The sequence below is a fragment of the Astyanax mexicanus genome, chromosome 8, assembly GCF_023375975.1.
Source record: "Astyanax mexicanus isolate ESR-SI-001 chromosome 8, AstMex3_surface, whole genome shotgun sequence".
In the NCBI taxonomy this organism is placed as follows: domain Eukaryota; kingdom Metazoa; phylum Chordata; class Actinopteri; order Characiformes; family Acestrorhamphidae; genus Astyanax; species Astyanax mexicanus.
In genome coordinates, this window is record NC_064415.1 from 51,093,948 (window position 1) to 51,111,385 (window position 17,438).

The 17,438-nt window shown below is 37.8% G+C and overlaps 2 protein-coding genes across 3 annotated transcripts in view; both read right to left on the reverse strand.

The window, feature by feature from the left end:
- The window catches only part of chd8 (chromodomain helicase DNA binding protein 8), a 44,460-nt gene extending 40,926 nt beyond the window's left edge, over positions 1-3,534 (reverse strand). The window contains exons 1-2 of one of the 2 annotated variants that reach the window (XM_049482302.1): positions 3,427-3,534; positions 47-231 (exon numbers count right to left, since the gene is read on the reverse strand). The gene's annotated coding sequence lies outside the window, so the exon portion shown is untranslated. Of the gene's footprint in view, positions 1-46; positions 256-3,426 lie in introns of both variants that reach the window. The other variant, XM_049482303.1, reaches the window with a different exon arrangement.
- A 4,882-nt stretch (positions 3,535-8,416) lies between these two features.
- cbln12 (cerebellin 12) lies at positions 8,417-16,321 on the reverse strand. Its single transcript, XM_007258036.3, has 4 exons — positions 16,249-16,321; positions 11,614-12,190; positions 10,568-10,687; positions 8,417-9,855 (listed from the first exon to the last, which is right to left on the reverse strand). Exons 2-4 carry the CDS (start codon positions 11,893-11,895, stop codon positions 9,658-9,660), a joined length of 600 nt encoding a protein of 199 aa, XP_007258098.1. The 5' UTR covers positions 11,896-12,190; positions 16,249-16,321; the 3' UTR covers positions 8,417-9,657.
- Positions 16,322-17,438: the final 1,117 nt, after the last annotated feature.

Here is a 17,438-nt window from a genome sequence, read left to right on the forward strand (position 1 = left end):
GCTGAATTTAAGAACCTTGATACAACAGAAGACAAACAGCACTTACCTACAAGCTGCTCTCCAGTCATTGACCCTTCAGAGGTGGGTGGCAGCCGGACAATGTGACAAGGAGCGAGGCGAAGGAAAAGAGGGCCCTCCTGTTCTCCCCACCCTCTTCCCTGCCCTTTACTCTCCCAAACTCTGCCTGTCTTCTCCCCTTGGAGTCCTTCACCAACAATGTCCTCTAAGGGCCTAAAGAAGGAAAATGAGATTCTGCTGCAAAAATGGGAAACAAGCCAAAGGAGCATGTCACAGGGCAGGCCTTCACTAAAATATAATACACTTCAAACTACATAGCATTAGCTTCCTCACTATTGTATATAGATAAAATACTCTGATGCAGACTGGTCTGCAAAAAGCAATCAAATTTCAAAACACACTATGCAGTCTATAAGCTGTAACACTGAGCTGGTTGTATATTTGATGTTTTTTTGTGATCTCACTAACTCAGACTCATTTACATACATCATCCCATTCAAACTACAGCAGATTTATCCCTCTTATTGACACTTGTATTATCACATTATAGCAGACTTAATGGTGCAAGAAAAAAATCTTTAATTTTAATTTTAGGACTAAAGAGATCAAACACTGTTTATTATAACAGCAATTACAAACTTTTACAATAATAATTGTTGATGTGTTCTCAATATATCGTGATAAACTAGTGAATCTTGAGTTCTTTCCCATACACAGCACCAGCCCTTAGTTTTCTCTGTGTTTACTGAGTGATGAGACAAATTAATGTAAATCAGCTGGTATGTCAATTTGATTTGAAAACATATAGTCGTTCATTTTTGGATATTTAATAGTTTTCATAGTTCAATTTAAAGGTCTTTAAAATACTATAGGATAATGCATCATAATGCTATAGAATCATTAACATAACAGTGCAATAAAGCGGTCGAACACTGACAGTAAATAAGTATGGCTCAATAATATCTGGGACATTATGTAAAACATTTAATAAATTAATTAACATAACAAACGTAGCTAATAGTTAGTTATAACTAGATTGCAGTGGCTGTGAAGTCAGAAGTACATTTTTAAAAAGTAAATATTAAACAACCCAACAATAAAATACAAAGATAAGAATATTTAAAGGTAACAGCAGCAGAAATATATAGTGTGTAAGGTGAGGCACCCACTGTAAACAATATAACCTAGTAGGTAACTAAAGTGGCTGTGTACTGTAAACATTCAGTGAGGTTTTCAGTGACTATTTTTGGTAAGTAAGCCTACAGGTGAGAGAAATGTATAAAATTAATTATTTTTCCATTTAATGATTTCCTTATTTCTTAGACTTTATAGATTAATATTAAATACCTGAAAACAGTTAAGGGACACATATGAAATTACATAGTAAACGGTTAAAAAAAAAGTGCTCCTCTACAATCACCTGATCTAAACCTAATGAACTGAGATGGTGATTTGAGGTGATTTGGGATGAGCTGGAGCTTTACAGTGTGAAGAAAAAACAGCAACTATTGTTCAGAACCTAGTGCTGAGAAAACTATTCCAGGTGACTCTACCTCAGGAAGACACTGAGAAAAATCTATCCTTAAAGATAAATGTGCTACATAGAAGAATTAAAAATATAAAACATATTCTGGTTTGTTTAAAACTTTTTGTTTACAAAAATAAAAAATCAATTTAAGACTACCAATATAAAAATTCAAAAACAAGGTAAACACATTGAATAAGAAGAGGTATGCACAAACTTTTGACTAGTAACCTATTGTATATGACTTGCCAGGTAAATAAAGGAATGAAAGTAGGAGCTAATATATAGTCTAGACTCTCTTTAACGTGAACTTACACAATGAAACAAGTAATAACTCGTATAGTGCCTCTAAACTTACTTCAATTTACGCTCTGTGGTCTTTAAAAATAACAATAATCAAATGCTCTACAGATATGACGCCAAAAGTTCAGGCAGAAATGGGGCTGCTGCTACTAAATGTCCTCATGCAGCACCAACCTGCCTATGTAGCTGTAGCTACATTCACTGGCCATTCATATACTGCTGCATACAGGAGAAAAGTGAAGCTAACAGGAGGTGTTTAGGTTGACATTCTGGTTTGTTTAACACTTTTGGGTATTTTTTTTTTATTTTGCATCTCCAATATATTACATTTTCAATGTAAAACAAATCAAGGAAATGAGAAGAGGTGTGTCCAAACTTTAGACTATTCTACTGTACATAGGCAGGCAAATAGAAGAAATAAAAATAAGGATAAAACACAAAGCCTAGACTCTGTTTAAGATGAACCCAGTGACCAGTAGTAAGAACGCATATCTAGTTTATCATAATAAAGCAGATAGATTAATAACATACTTTAATGTACAATCTGTGGTCTTAATAATAATACTCTCTACATACTCTATAGATATGAAGCCAAAGGTTCAGGGCAGAAATGTGGCTACTGCTGTTAAATGTCCAGAGCTGTATATATTGGCAGGTAAATAAAGAAAGGAAATTTAGGAGCCAATATATACCCTATGCTCTGTTTAACAAGAACTGACATAATGAAACAGGTAATAACTTGTGAAGTAAGTTAACCTTAAATCTACTTGAGTTTATGTTCTGTGATCTTTAAAAGTATCTATAATAAAATCGTCTATGAGTTCAGGGCAGACCTGAGGATGCTGTTAAATGTCCTCGTGTAGCATCAGCCTGCCTAATAATGTGTTGCTGTATAGCTTTAATTCATTTAATATTCTATGTACACTGTAAAAAAAACACACTGAACGAGAAGAAGTGTGACCAAACTTTAGTCTTGTAACCTACTGTATATAACTTACCAGGTAAATAAAGAAATGAAAACAAGAGACAAGATATAGCCTAGGCTCTGTTTAACATGAACTGACATAATAAAACGGATAATAACTCGTACTGTAACTGTAAATTTACTTCAGTTTACGCTCTGTTGTCTTCTAAATTAACAATAATAAAATACTTAAATAAATATGATGCCAAAAGTTTAGGACAGAAATGGGGCTGCTGCTGCTATTGCTAAATGTCCTCATGCAGCACCAACCTGCCTATTAATGTGAGCTGTAGCTACATTCACTGGCCATTCATATACTGCTGGATACAGGAGAAAAGTGAAGCTAAGAGGAGGTGTTGATTTCATTCATCACAGGTGTAAAATACGAGTCTCCATCATTTAGCTACTTTCATCCCTCTCGTTCATCATCAACAAACCGGACCAAACCAAAGGCAACGTGCTACAAAACCCATAGCCCTGACTACCAACACACACGGAGCAGGCCGCAAAGCTGTTTCTGTCGGGCTGACCTGTTTACTCGGGTTAAATACCCACTAAAACGCTACAGTTCGCTCGTCTAACTTTCTCAGTAATAAATTCAGGGTGCTAAATTTACCTTTGCATCGACACACATGGCTTTCTCCGTCTCACAACACTGTACGATTACAGGAAACGGCCAGCGTACAGCAGGAACTATCTTCTCGCCAGGAAGATCCGTCGAAGGCGCTCCCCTATCCCTCTCCGCCGCGTTCTGATTGGGCAACGCTGACCGGACCCGGCGCTGCGGAGCTCTCTGATTGGCCTGAGCACACGCCCGTCACCGCGCCGTGCGGAATAATCACAGGGCGGGCTCGGTCAGGGAAGGTAGTTAGTTCGGTTGAGGTCGCAGTCAATGCGGCCTACTTGCTCTCTATCAGTACAGCGGGTGGGGTGATCCAGGTCCAGAGAGTAAAAATCCACCCCGGGATTTCCGTAGCTGCTATACAGGCGCACATACAGGTTATTTAAAACCCTGCGATGGATTTTTACTTTCTAGACCTGAACGTGTATCTTTCTCATCAGTGGGGGTTTCCCGAGCTGTCTGGCTTGATAGAATTCACGGTGATGGCAGTAAAATATCATCAGCACAGCCCCGAGAATCCCCCGCTTTAAACAACACCAATCCTGAAATTCTGCTGCTTCTTTCAGTTAATTTTCCCCGTTCCACCTTAAATGGCGCAGTATATTATTAGACATTATTAGACATATTGCCTCATGTTCATCATAAAGCTAAACTACCTATAATTAATATTTTATGTATTTATTTGAAATGTATTAGAATATATGTCTTTTAAGCACGTTTTCTATTTTTTAAACATTCCACCTTAAATTGTGCAGCATTACGTTCATTTAAGGTGGAAAGAAATATGGAAACAAATAGACAAATTAACCCGTATGGACGTCTTAGCAAAGCAGGTGTAATCCACGCTGTTCGGGAACACATATTTTTGTAAGTCGCTCTGGACAAAAGCGTCTGCCAAATGTAACGTAATGTAATTTATATGGTACATTTTCACGCATTGATAGCATAAATATCCCATAAGTGTATTTCATTTTTATGTTATATTTTTTCTTTAAGCAAAAAAAAAAATACTCTTTTATAGACTGACATACACACTATACTATACTACTATACTATACTATATATACTATATTACTATGCATGAGTGTGTAGTGTCACTTAATGCCCACGAAGTGCAATAAGGCTTAAAAAAACAAAACGGGAATATTTTGTTTTATTTTCCTTTTTTTTTTTGACAATCTGTTGAAGGTGAAGAGAATTAACACTTATTGATCATCTTGTTGCAATGACACCTACCTTGCTAACAGAGAACTTTATAAAAGTTGTATATAAAGGTAAAGGTTCCATGAAGGTTAGCTGGAACGTTCTAAAAACATGTGGCATAATAAACGAGTACTGGATGTTAATCTACACAGATTTCTCTCCTAAAAACTGTTTATTTGGGCGAGAAAAAAATGCTTTATTTTATTAACAGTAAGCTTAGATTTCCAGATGTCCACTAAGACTGGGTGGAGCGGCATTAGCAGATAACTGCTAGCGCTAACGAGGCGTAAATGCCAACTGACGGCGCTACACGTAAGGCAGGGTGATATTAGCTAGTGGTTTGTCCTATGTAGCTTGTTGTAACACATAGGGTTGCAACGGTATGAGATTTTCACGGTGTGATAACCGTCTCAGAAAATACCGAGGTATCACCGTTATCACGGTATCACAGTTTGTTACATATATCATTATACTGACCCTTAAAGAAATTACAACAAGAGTTTTTTGTTCAATTAACTATTTATTGTAGAAACCTGGAACAATTATATAGATAATTTCTCCCTAAAAAAAATAAGCTGTACACCATCAGGTTAAGGAAACCAGGTTTTTCCACTACTCTTAAGGGCATTAAGAGTATATATAAAAAAAAATATATATATATATATATATATATATATATATATATATATATATATATATATATAAATATATATAATATAATATAATATATATATATATATATATATATATATATATATATATATATACATACATACATACACACACACACACATACACACACACATTACACACATTACATGTCCTCTAAGAAGTAAAGATCCTGTATTTAAAATATTCAGTACAATTATTTAAGTTTAAATTATTTAATATCTGATAAACTGAGCCTGGATCAGTGTCTGATCAACAACTGTTGTAAACGTCTGTTTTACTGCGTTGGTATATAAGCAGATACTGCAGAAAGAGGGGATTTATTTCTGACATGATCCTCATAATAGGGATTTCTATTTTAAGGCTTTCACGCCGAGTCTGGTTTTAACATATGAAAAACAGGCACGTCAGAATTTGAAAATGAACGCATATAAATGAATAGCGTCTTTCACATCCAGTCCGGCCAGGACCTTTACACGGACACGTGAATCCATCGTAGCATGCACTTCACGCCTGTACCTGTGTGCCCAAATTTCTGATAACTTCGGCGCTTACCGCATGGGTTGTGCACGACTAAAAAGAGGTTTTATTTAGGTTCAGATTAAAATTATAAACTAAACACATACTTTGCGCTGCACAGCGGGGTAGTGTTCTCGGAGATGGGGGACAGGTTTGACGTATGTCCACCTTTAGCTGTGACTTTACGGCCACATTGATTACAAATCGGATGACCATCCTCGGGTGCGTTCGGTGGGTATCTGAAATAGTCCCACACTGCTGATTTTAGTTTAGCCTTTTTTTAGGCGGACGGAGATTTGTTTAGTCTGATGCACTTTCTGCTGTTCTCATTGCTGTGTGCTGAGTAGCTGAAGCGGAGCAGAGCTGCGCATGCGCGGATGAGTTTCTCCGCTGGCTTGCGTTTTACCGGTAGTAAGCAAACACACACGGTATGATAGCCGTGTATTTTAATACCATGGTATACCGTGAAACCGGTTACCGCTGCAACCCTAGTAACACAGTAAACAAGCGGGCTACAGGCCAATATACTTGTCTATGAGTAGCGAAAGAGCTAGTGCTTAATGTGGTTAGGGGGTAACGCGAATTCTGCTCCAGCAGTGGTAGCCGGGGCTAGCAGAAGGCTACAGTCCGATAATACTGAACTCTGAACGGGGAAAGAGCTAGCACTTAGCGTGGTTAGCGAGTAATGCTAATTCTGCTCCAGCAGTGCTAGCTGGGGTTAGAGGCTAATGCTAACATTGCTTGAGAACTAAACTGAAACGCCTGTATAACGCTGTACTTCAGCAGAATGGCTTTACTGCTCCTTACAACCTGACTGGTAGAATTCACACATAAGGCACAACGGATTTTAAAGTGCACTGATTATTTTTGGGATAATTAAAGGATTTTAAGTGCGCCTTATAGCGCGAAAAATACAGTATGGAGGCTTACTGGGGGCTTTTCCCCTAACACTCCAGAACTCTCTAGTGGGTGCCAGCAGGACTAGTGGTAGCAGTGGGAGCAGATAATGCTTACAGTAGATAGATAGCAGTTTACTCTACAGCTAATTTGCTTACAGGCGTAGGTCTGAACAAGCGCTAGAATGTGCCAAAAGTACGATGAGCTAGAATGACAATGATCTAATGTATTATACACCTGTGTATGTACACTGTGCCAATGTATGAATGTGTGTTGTTGAAAGAGAGAAATAGAGAGAGAGATAGAGGGTTATTTTTAAGTGTGTCTTTGAAGCAGTTGAGCGTAAAAGACTGATAGTGACAGGATACCCTGGTACAGCCACAGGAGTCCTGCATAGGCGTGAAGGTCTGCCTGCCAAAAGCTCCATCTGTCTTCCCCTGACCAGTGCCACTGTATGTTGTAACTGTTTTCCACTATGAAGGTATGGCTCTCCTATTAGTGGAGAACTGTGACTATTAGAACCAGCCCTTCAGTTTGGGCTGAACCTGTCAAACTGCAGCCAATTAGGAGAGAAAACCTAATTAAGCTATGTTAATGCTAATTTCCGCTAGCACCCCTATGGCAGTATATCTCATCCCTGCTCCTGAAGGTACACTGCCCTGCATAGTTATGCTGAGTTCACAAGATAACCATGTTTGCTCTGTTAACCTGGAAAAATAATACAGCTCTGGAAAAAAATAAAAGACCACTTAAAAATGACGAGTTTCTTTGATTTTACCAAATCAACATAATTAAGAGGAAGATGGATGATCACAAGCCATCAAACCAAGATGAACTGCTTGAATAACGTTATTCAAAAGCAGTGTGTAAGACTGGTGGAGGAGAATATGCTAAGATGCATGAAAACTGTGATTAAATCAGGGTTATTCCATCACCAAATATTGATTTCTGAACTTTTAAAACTTTATAAATATGAACTTGTTTTCTTTGATTATTTGAGGTCAGAAAGCTCTGCATATTTTAGTTTTTTTCAGTAATTTCTTATTTTCTATATAAATAAATGCTCTAAATGATAATATTTTATTTTGGGAGAAATGTTGTCCCTAGTTCATATAATAAAACAACAATGTTCATTTTACTCAAACCATGAATTCAGAATTATCTTATATTAGTACATTCAATTGTCTAGGACAAAAGACACGGGATCCTGTGCACAGGACATTTGTGGTTGGCGTCCTGCAGTGACACTGAGGTGTTTAAAAACTCCATTGAAGAACAGAATGAAAGGAGGATAATAATAACGTATACAGAGAAACAGATATAGAAATACACTCTGTAATTGCAGACCTCTAAAGTGTCCAAAATGATCAGGGAGTGGTTTTCATTATCAAAAATGTCCAGTCAGCAAAATTATGTTTAAATAAGTTGTTTAATAATTTATTTTACTTTGTTTTACAAACTTCATACATATTTGTCAAAAACAGGCCAGAGCAGAGTAAAATAAAAATGTCAGGCTTTAAATTCATACCAGGTTTTATAGGTAAACAGATGTGCTGTTGCTTTTTAAAAAACAGATAATATAGCAGTGAACAGAAAAATAATATGCATTAGAAAAGTTTTAAAACAATTTTGCAAATAAAAGACACATTCAAATGAATTAACTCTCTGAAAGGGGAGTCCAGTTTGATAATTTAATGGTTATAACAGTCCAGTGGTTGGCTAGTGGTGGCTCAGTGGTTAAAGCACTGGGCCTCTGAGTTTAACATGGCTAAAAGTGTTGGCACACCTGGAAGTTAAAACTGCAGTTGGGAGAAGGCCCCCTTCAAATATAAGAGACCTGGAGCAGTTATAAAAGAGCAAATAAAAGAGTGGTCCGAATTCAGTTTTAAGGTGTAAGAAGCTTGTTCATTGTTAAAGGAAGCGATTGATTCAGTTATTTTTCTAAAGGGTCTCATCTAGGTTTGAGAATTTTTGTGTCTTAAAACATATTTATAATACATATATGGTATGGATAAAGCATGAACATTAATAATATAACACTCAATAAACTATGTAGGTTAAATCTGCAATTTTGGGTTGTGAATAAAACGGCTATGTTTGTGCTTTGGTACCTATCACCATCAAGAATCCAGAAATCCAAAATGTCCACACGTTTCTCTACAACAAACCATTTCACATTAAACCACTCTGTATAAATATTTCTACACTATATTGCCAAAAATAAAGTATATTTGTCCAAGTCCAGTCGTGACATTTTCTCACTACTGAATATTCCACAGCCAACTGTCAGTGCTATTATAATACAGTGGAAGAGACTGGAAACGACAGTAACTCGCTCTGTCGGTGTAAAATATCAGAGCGGGGTCAGCGGATGCTGAGGAGCATAGTGCACAGAGTTCACCAACTTTCTGCAGAATCACTACATCACTACACACCTCCAAACTTTATGTAGCTTCAGATTAGATCAAGAACTGTAGAGTGTAGAGAGCTTCATTGAATGGGTTTCCATGGCCGAGCAGCTTCTTTCAAGCCTTCCATCACAAAATGCAATTTAGACTAGCAGATACTTTTGGCAATATAGTGCACACAGTGGCAAGAAAAGTATTTAAATTCATTGGAATTTTATGGTTTTCTGCAAAAAAATGTCATAAAATGTGAACTGATCTTCATCCAGGTCAAGGGTTTTAACAAATATATTAACTTACAGGTCTTGTATGGTTCACATACTTTCCTTGCCACTGTATCTCAGAGACTGAATTATACAGAACTTTCTTGCTTATTTTTTTTTAATAATTAAAAATAAAATTATAACTATAATTAGAATAGAACATAATCTATATTTTGCATGACAAATGTCCTTTTCTCTGATATAATCTTTGCGCTGGTTTTCCAGACAAATATTTCAATATTAGGATTATGCGCTGAAAATCCATCAATTTACAGGGGGAAGACCAAGAAGCCGGAGAAGGTGGAGTACTTCCAGCCCCCCATGAGGTTGCCTCGCTCCAGTTTCAGGTAGGCCTTGTCCCCCCTCTCCATGATCACTAAACCAGCATTAGTAGCTGCCTCTCGGGTCACGTCTTGGTCCCCAGCAAAAGCAGAAATCATTGGCCATCCATTTAGCATCAAGCTGACCTGAAAACACAGGAGACACATTTTACAATTGTATCATTTTTTAAATGTTATTTTAATGGAAAAAATTTGTTTGATAGAAATATTAAAGTCTGTAAGTTTGGGGGTTTTGAGGGAAAATCAATTCTTGTGTATGAATCTAGAGATTTTAGCAAAGACTATTTTTAGTTCTAATTCAGCATGTCTTTGGTTTGACAATGTGTGAATGAGCAGATGAAGACTTGAGTTTGCCCTGAAACAGTAACAAGGGGGCGGGGTATCAAACAAAACAGGTAGGACTAGGGTAGGACAATAACAAAACAGGGCCATGTGCTTAAAGAGCACATGGCTAGGAACACAAGACAGGATAACAGAAGACAGGAGCAAATGGGACCAAAAAAAAGGAAAAACACAAGACAGACATGGGTTAAGGTGTGACATAAGGAATGGTACCCTTTATTGTATTGATGCAGCTGCTCACCCATGGAAACCCAAGCTCTCTTTGCTCTACTGTTCCTGAGATAATCTAAAGACCACATGAAGACCCCTACTTTCATCCCTAGACACTTCCACTGTGTTATAATTTCACTGACAGTTGACTGTGGAATATTTAGTAGTGAGGAAATTTCACGACTGGACTTGTTGCACAGGTGGCATCCTATGACAGTACCACGGTCTTTTACCTGGAAACATCTTTCTGTAACAGTGTGAAATGCAGCCTAGGCTTTAGATGTACCTGTATGGTTTGTCTGTTGTAGGCTTTTACTACGTGGAAGTTGAAGCTGTACACCCCTCTCCTCGGAGCTAAGAAGACACTGCTTTCCTGGTCAAAATGGCCGCCAACATTCACCAAAATCTGTAGAGAGGAGATATAATGTTAATAAAGATACATTAAAACAAAATGTTTAGCTCCTTTGTCATACTTACATTTTTCAGATTATCAAGTTTAATATCAGACACAAATAACATGAGTAAATACAAAAAAGTTTGATTATTTCTATGTAAAAAAAAAAAAAGTAATTCACTGCCAGATGCGTAGAATCAAGAAATCATTTAAATAGAACCTGTCTGGCAACATGAAGCAGATAAAAGATCTAAAAAAACAATACATTATACCCCGATCTGAAGAAATATAAAAATATAAAAACAGTATGATGTTCTTCAGAAAAAGAACATCATACTAAACGTAAAACATGGTGGTGGTAGTGTGTGATGGTCTGGGGCTGCTTTGCTGCTTCAGGACCTGGAAAACTTGCTGTAATAGATGAAACCAGGAATTCTGCTGTTTACCACACAATCAATCAGTTTGTGACCTTAAGCTCTGGTGTACTTGGGTTCTGCAGCAAGACAATGATCCAAAGCACACTAACAGGTCCACATTGCTCACAAAAAAAACCTAAAAAAAACTAAGTGAAGGTTTTGAAGTGGCCTAGTCAAAGTCTGTTTAAGATAATGTGTCATGATCTTAAACAGGTCGTTTATGCTGGAAACCCTCCAATGTGTCTGAATTAAATCAATTCTGCAAAGAAAAATGGACCAAAATTCACAGTTGCCAGTTGCAATTGCTATTATGATTACAGTTGTTGTTGCCAAGTGTGGCACAACCTATTTATTAGGTTTTGGGGGCAAATACTTTTTCACACAGGGCTAGAAATTAAATTATCATTAAAAATGCTTTTTTAGATTTACTCTGGTTATCTTTGTCTGAAATTTAAATGTGTTTGTTTAATCTGAAAAATATAAGTATAATAAATTGTAGTGTGAATTGCTGTTCTTGCTTGCCTGGTCAAAGTAGATGATCATGGTGCGGTTGCTCATGTCCGTGGGCTCGTGGTTGGTTTGCCGGGTCGCAGAGAAAGCTACCCGCCCGGTTCCGGACCGCACTGACATGCCCAGTGCGTTGTTTGCTGGTTCTGAAGATGGTGTGGAATCACAAACCACTAAACATTTCCCCTCCAGGACAATTGGCTCAGTGTCATTCTGACCCCTGACCACCAGAGGGTCCCACAGCAGCAGCATGCCCAGTAGCAGAGCGGGCACTCCGACATGTAACTCGGGTGGCATTCTCACAGCTGGTGTAGATCTTGTAATCTGGCTGTGGGTGACTGTGTATAGTGACGTCTTTATTCTGCCAGCTCTCAACAGTCAAGAGCTGGAGGGAATCAGAACTCACCACTTTCCCTTTTCCCACCTTTTCCTTCTTTCCCTTTTTTCGGTTTCTCCAAGTTTAGTTGCTATTAAATAATTTGCCTGCTATGAGTTTCTCTGTATCAGGTACATTAACTCTAGAAGAACAAAGACAATGGTGTTCACAGGTTCCTTGGGGTTTCTTTCACAGGTTCCTTGTGAAATCCATCATCTGTGAAAAAAGAGAGAAAGAAGTGTAAGAACAAAAAAAGAACAAAAAGTTGAACAGCTATCAAGCTTAGTAGATGAAATAAAGCATTAAGTTATGTTTTTTGTTGTTAGAATAAACAGGTTATTTTATAGTAATATGAATGATGTTAGCGCCTCAAGCAGCTTGGAATGGGGGACCACCATAATCCACAAAAAAAAGGTTATCACAACCATATTAGATATAGGCCTGATAAAAGGATCCTGTATTCTATGAAATAGCATGAAAAATTGCCAATTGGCCAAGTGTCTTACCCATTCAGCTGCTAATTAGCTGTATATCCCTATCACTGGTGATGCCACAACTCCAGGAGGGTGAAGACTAGCACATGCCTTCTCCGACACATGTGAATTTAGCCATCTTCTCTTTTCAAACTGCTGCTGATGCAGCATTACCAAGAAGCATCATAGCGTACTCTGAGAAAAGCACAGCAATTTGGTTCTGATACATCAGCTCACAGATGCTTTGCGCTGATCGACATCACCCAAGGAGTGATGAGTGGAAAGAGCACCATCTACCCACCCAGAGAGAGCAAGACCAATTGTACGCTCTCTGGGCTCCGACAACTGATGGTAAGCTGCATGAACAGGATTCGAATCAGCGATCTCAATCTCCCAAGCATAGTGGAAGCTTTAGACCACTGGGCTGTGACACAGTCCCAGTGATCTGACATCCGATACTGTAAAGAATGTGCAGCTAGATGCCTGAAACATTAGTTAAAACCTACTTTTAAAATCCATATAACTCAATTATGGTGGAAAAGTACTGTGTATACAGACTTCTGTAAGTGAAAATAGCACCCACACAATTGCCTCCCCTTCTTTAAAGATATTTCAATAAACAATTGTTTGCCAAGAAAGCACGATTTATACCACTCTGACTTGTATATCTTTACTCTTAAATTAGGCAGAAATAGATCGAAAAAGTCGGTAAGTATCCAAGCTTTTGACTGGTACTGTATTTCCACTTGTCTGACGGAATTTACATTTGTGTTAACTATGGACAAGATTCGTTATTACTTCAGAAAGTGGTTTGAGTAATCTGATCGTAATCTGAACACTATGGGCCCTATAGGCAGGCTGTTATCAACACCACACATCTTAAAATTGGACATGTCATTGTGTCTTTGCTATCGTAACGCTAGACAAAGTACACCTTGCACGGCTTGAAACTCGCAAAAGGCATATACTAATTCTCTTAATTAATCATGGATGTATTTTGGGCATAACGATCAATGTGTCACTTGTGATTCTCTTTAACAGCCAGGTGCGCTCTGACTGCAGTGCTTCTGCGCATCTTAGCAGAAGAAACGGACCTGCTTGTTCATGCTATGAAGGTTCTGTGTACTAATGCTGAGCTCCCAGGGTGCACCTGTGTCACCAAGATAGCAATGAATGCCTGACGGATGACTGTTGTCAGGGTTTTTAATCAGTCAGTGGTGCACCTGTGTTTTCCGTTGCCAAGATAGCAAGATGCCAGACATTTACTTGAACATGACCTCAGTTCAAGACCACCACCCCCATCAAAATAGGCATATTCATAAACGTCTTTGTGGAAAGTGAAAATATACAATTGATGGGGTGTAAGATAGCCATGAGCCTCACGATACACTTTGGGCAGGGTGTAAGATAGAGCCTAATGTGTCCTAAAACTCCCTCAAAGCTGGAGGAAGAAACCTTGCAAGGAACTAAGCCTCACAAGGGGGTTCCCATCCTCCTCTGGCCTAAATTACTTATAAATCAGTGATAAAAGATATGAATGGCCACAATTATGATTCTGTAGGTTTCTCTAAAACAAAGTATTTCAGACCAGACCAACTTTTATACAATTAACCACAAAATTAATGAGATATCTGCTGAAATCTGTGTATTGTATTCATTTACTAACCAAAAATCAATATTTTTATCAGCATCACTACACAGAATACCTTTGCTGGCACCTGTATTTCAGCAGGTAACCTTATGAGAGGGATTATGAAGAGGAGGAGGAGGAGGAGGAGGAGGAGAATGAGGCCATGTTGGACCAGGTTCAGCAGAGGGAAGCAGCATACAGGAGGGAGCAAGTATCAGGGAGAGAAAAAGGAACAACTCCACTGAGAGACCATCTGTCTTTCACACGCTCCCTCTCCCTCCTGACGCTCCACAACATGCAGTCCACTCTCTCCACCACCCACCCACATCCAGCATCCCCTCTCCTCACTGTTCCCCAGCATACTGCTGCCACTGCGCCTCCACGGTCTCCTGGCACGCTCAGCACCGGCCTCCCGAACATGCAAACACACTAACTATGACATATGTCCTCAGATACGTCCTGCAATAACAACCGTACCGACAACTTTCAACACAACGTCCTCTGAACAAGACCAGTACTACAATTAGCATCAGAAAAACCTGGTGTAACTATTCTGAATGGGATTTGGCTTAGTATAGGAATGGACAATAATTCAATATCGCATCAATATCAATTTATATCATGATAGAAAAAGCATTCAATAACAGTGATATGATTTTTTTTTTTTAAATTAGGGTGCATTACATGAATTGGCAATTTTTTAGAAGTTTTTAGGTACAAAGACCCATTGTGTCTGTTTTTAGCAGTCTGTGTCTAATATACTTTTATTATATGCTCTATATCCAGTGTTAGATATCCGATTATATTGTATAAATGTAAAGTAAGAAAGTCATAATCATATCATCCAGCCCTAGCTTAACGCTTAACTATTTGAGAGCTGTAGTACAGATTTAGATCCCATTTTATTAAATGTATGCTGTATCTATATAAAACCATAAGGGACTTTTAAATTGAGAGGTTAACCCATCAGAAAAAAAAACAAAAACTACAATCATTGATCATCACACATTACTATAAAACCAGCAAGAACCAGGAGAACCCCTTCTAAGCAAAAATGGCTCATTCATTCGTAACAATAGTGGAATCCTTTGTGGTTCTATACACAGTAGAACCATACGCAGTAATCTTTTCTTCCTTCTACTATAAATAAACAACCATTTGTGCAGCATCTATTGAAGAATCACTTTTTAAGGTGGTATAATTTCAGCTCAGAGTGGTAACTGAACACGTACAATATTGCTGTATGACAAAACGATACACAGATATATGCATATAAATATAGTTATAGAATAGCATTGCTGTCAAACAAAAAAAACAAAACAAAAACCTCCAAAAACACACACAAAAACACAGCAACTTTACTTAAGGTTTCAATGGAGGTCAATGGAAGTCAGTGTACAAACATTGTACTAAAAGTCATTTTGCAATATTCCTATTGGTTTGTTCCTCATTTAACTGTGACAGAATTCAAATGGCCTAATTTAAATTATGGCAAAAAGTTAAAAACTCTAAAAATATTTCCAATATTAAAAAAAAGTGCTTAAATGGAAGCATTAAATTACCATAAATTATTTAAATTCTCATCTTCAAGAAACATTCCACTCTTTTGCATCAAAAAAATATCAGCCTAAAATACCAGTCAAATGTGAAAACCTGTCCAAACGTAATATTTCATAAACAAATAACATAAAAATAAACCAAAAAATTAAGCCTTTTATTTTTAGATAACAAAACAAAATAAAACAAGGCAAAAACATTCATAACTTTCAATGGAAGTCAAAGTTAAAAGACAGATCTTGTCATTTTGGAACATTTCTATTGGTCCATTCTTCATAATTATTCTTCAAAAAAATGCAACCTTTTCCCTAAGAGTAATTATATATACATATATTGACACAAACTAGGTTCACAATCACATAAGGCCTTTTTAAAAGAACTGAAATAATATTTATATTATCACTATGCCTCTTTTCTACCAGTTGACTAATTTCCAAACACAAGTAAAGTTAAAACTACACATTACTTAAAATATATCTTAATATATAATTTCTTATATCTTAAAATACTTGTGCACATACCCCTTTATTATTTTATTATACTAACCGTAAATAACAAAAACAAAAGCACAGCTTGTAATAATATTCCTCATAGAAAAGCAGGAATAGAGTCACCTGTTAGCTGTGGCGGTATGTCCTCTCTGGTGTGGCGAGAAGAGACTGGAGAGAGTGGAGTGAAGCTCAGCAGTACTTATGCCGCCTGCCAAAGACCCTCCCTATAGCCCACCCCACACCAGCTACACCAGCTACTCCTCTCCCACCCTCCATCTCTGTCCATCTCTCTGTTTCTGTCTTAAAGTAAATAAATTATGCTCAAAATAAAGATAATATATAATACAGCGTCCTTAAAATTAAAATGTCAGAGCTCTTTGTGCGCACTCTTAGCATAAAGGGTTCTACAGAAAACAGGATAAAATTGTGATGCTAGTCAGTGCGAGTGTCTGTAGCACAACTAGCAGTTAGTGTTCTCCTCTGAGCATGTTGAGCTGTTCAATGACGTAACTATTACTTTAAAAAGATGTAATTGGCTTACACATGCTAGCTTTCATCAAAGTTAGCATCATATGAAAGAGACAGTTATAGCTACTTGGAGCCTTATGTCAGCGATCTTGATTTAGGGGCATGTCCTGTGTCCTTAATATCCTGGGGGCGCAAAAATAAGCCTTGCGCAGCTCAAAACGTGCAAAAACGAGTAGTCATTCCCTTTAAGAGGAAAGCAAAGCGTGAAAATGTTCAAGGGGTATGAAATCTTTTGCAAGCCATTGTAAATGGTCAAGATAATTAAAAATCTAAAGTCGTTTTTTTATCATTTTATTTATAATTTTTTCCTATTTTCTCCCCAATTTACACGGCCAATTAACCAACCCACTCATTAGGAGTCCCCCTATCACTAGTAATGCCCCAACACACCAGGAGGGTGAAGACTAGCACATGCCTCCTCCGATACATGTGGAGTCAGAAACCACTTCTTTTTGAACAGCATTGCCAAGCAGCATCACAGCGCACTTGGAGGACAGCGCAGTGCTGCTGACATCACTGTAGGAGTGATGTGGGGAGAGAGCGCCATCTACCCACCCGGAGGGAGCAGGGCAAATTTTGCTCCCTCTGAGCGCCGGCAGCTTGATAGCAAAGCTGCATTAGCTGGGGTTCGAACCTGCGACCTCCTCCCATAGTGGCAGCACTTTAGACCACTGGACCACTCAGCACCCTAAAGTCATATTTTGAAAGTTTTGATATTATGATGATGTCTTGATAAAACTAATTTGATAAACATTTAAAAAATATTTGTTGTATTATATACAGCA

Coding starts and splice junctions, on each gene's coding strand:
- cbln12 (XM_007258036.3), bottom strand. CDS start 11,895: ATGCCACCCGAGTTACATGTCGGAGTGCCCGCTCTGCTACTGGGCATG. Junction 10,688..11,613: donor TGATCATCTACTTTGACCAG/GCAAGCAAGAAC, acceptor TCCTCTCTACAG/ATTTTGGTGAATGTTGGCGG. Junction 9,856..10,567: donor ACAACAGACAAACCATACAG/GTACATCTAAAG, acceptor CTGTGTTTTCAG/GTCAGCTTGATGCTAAATGG.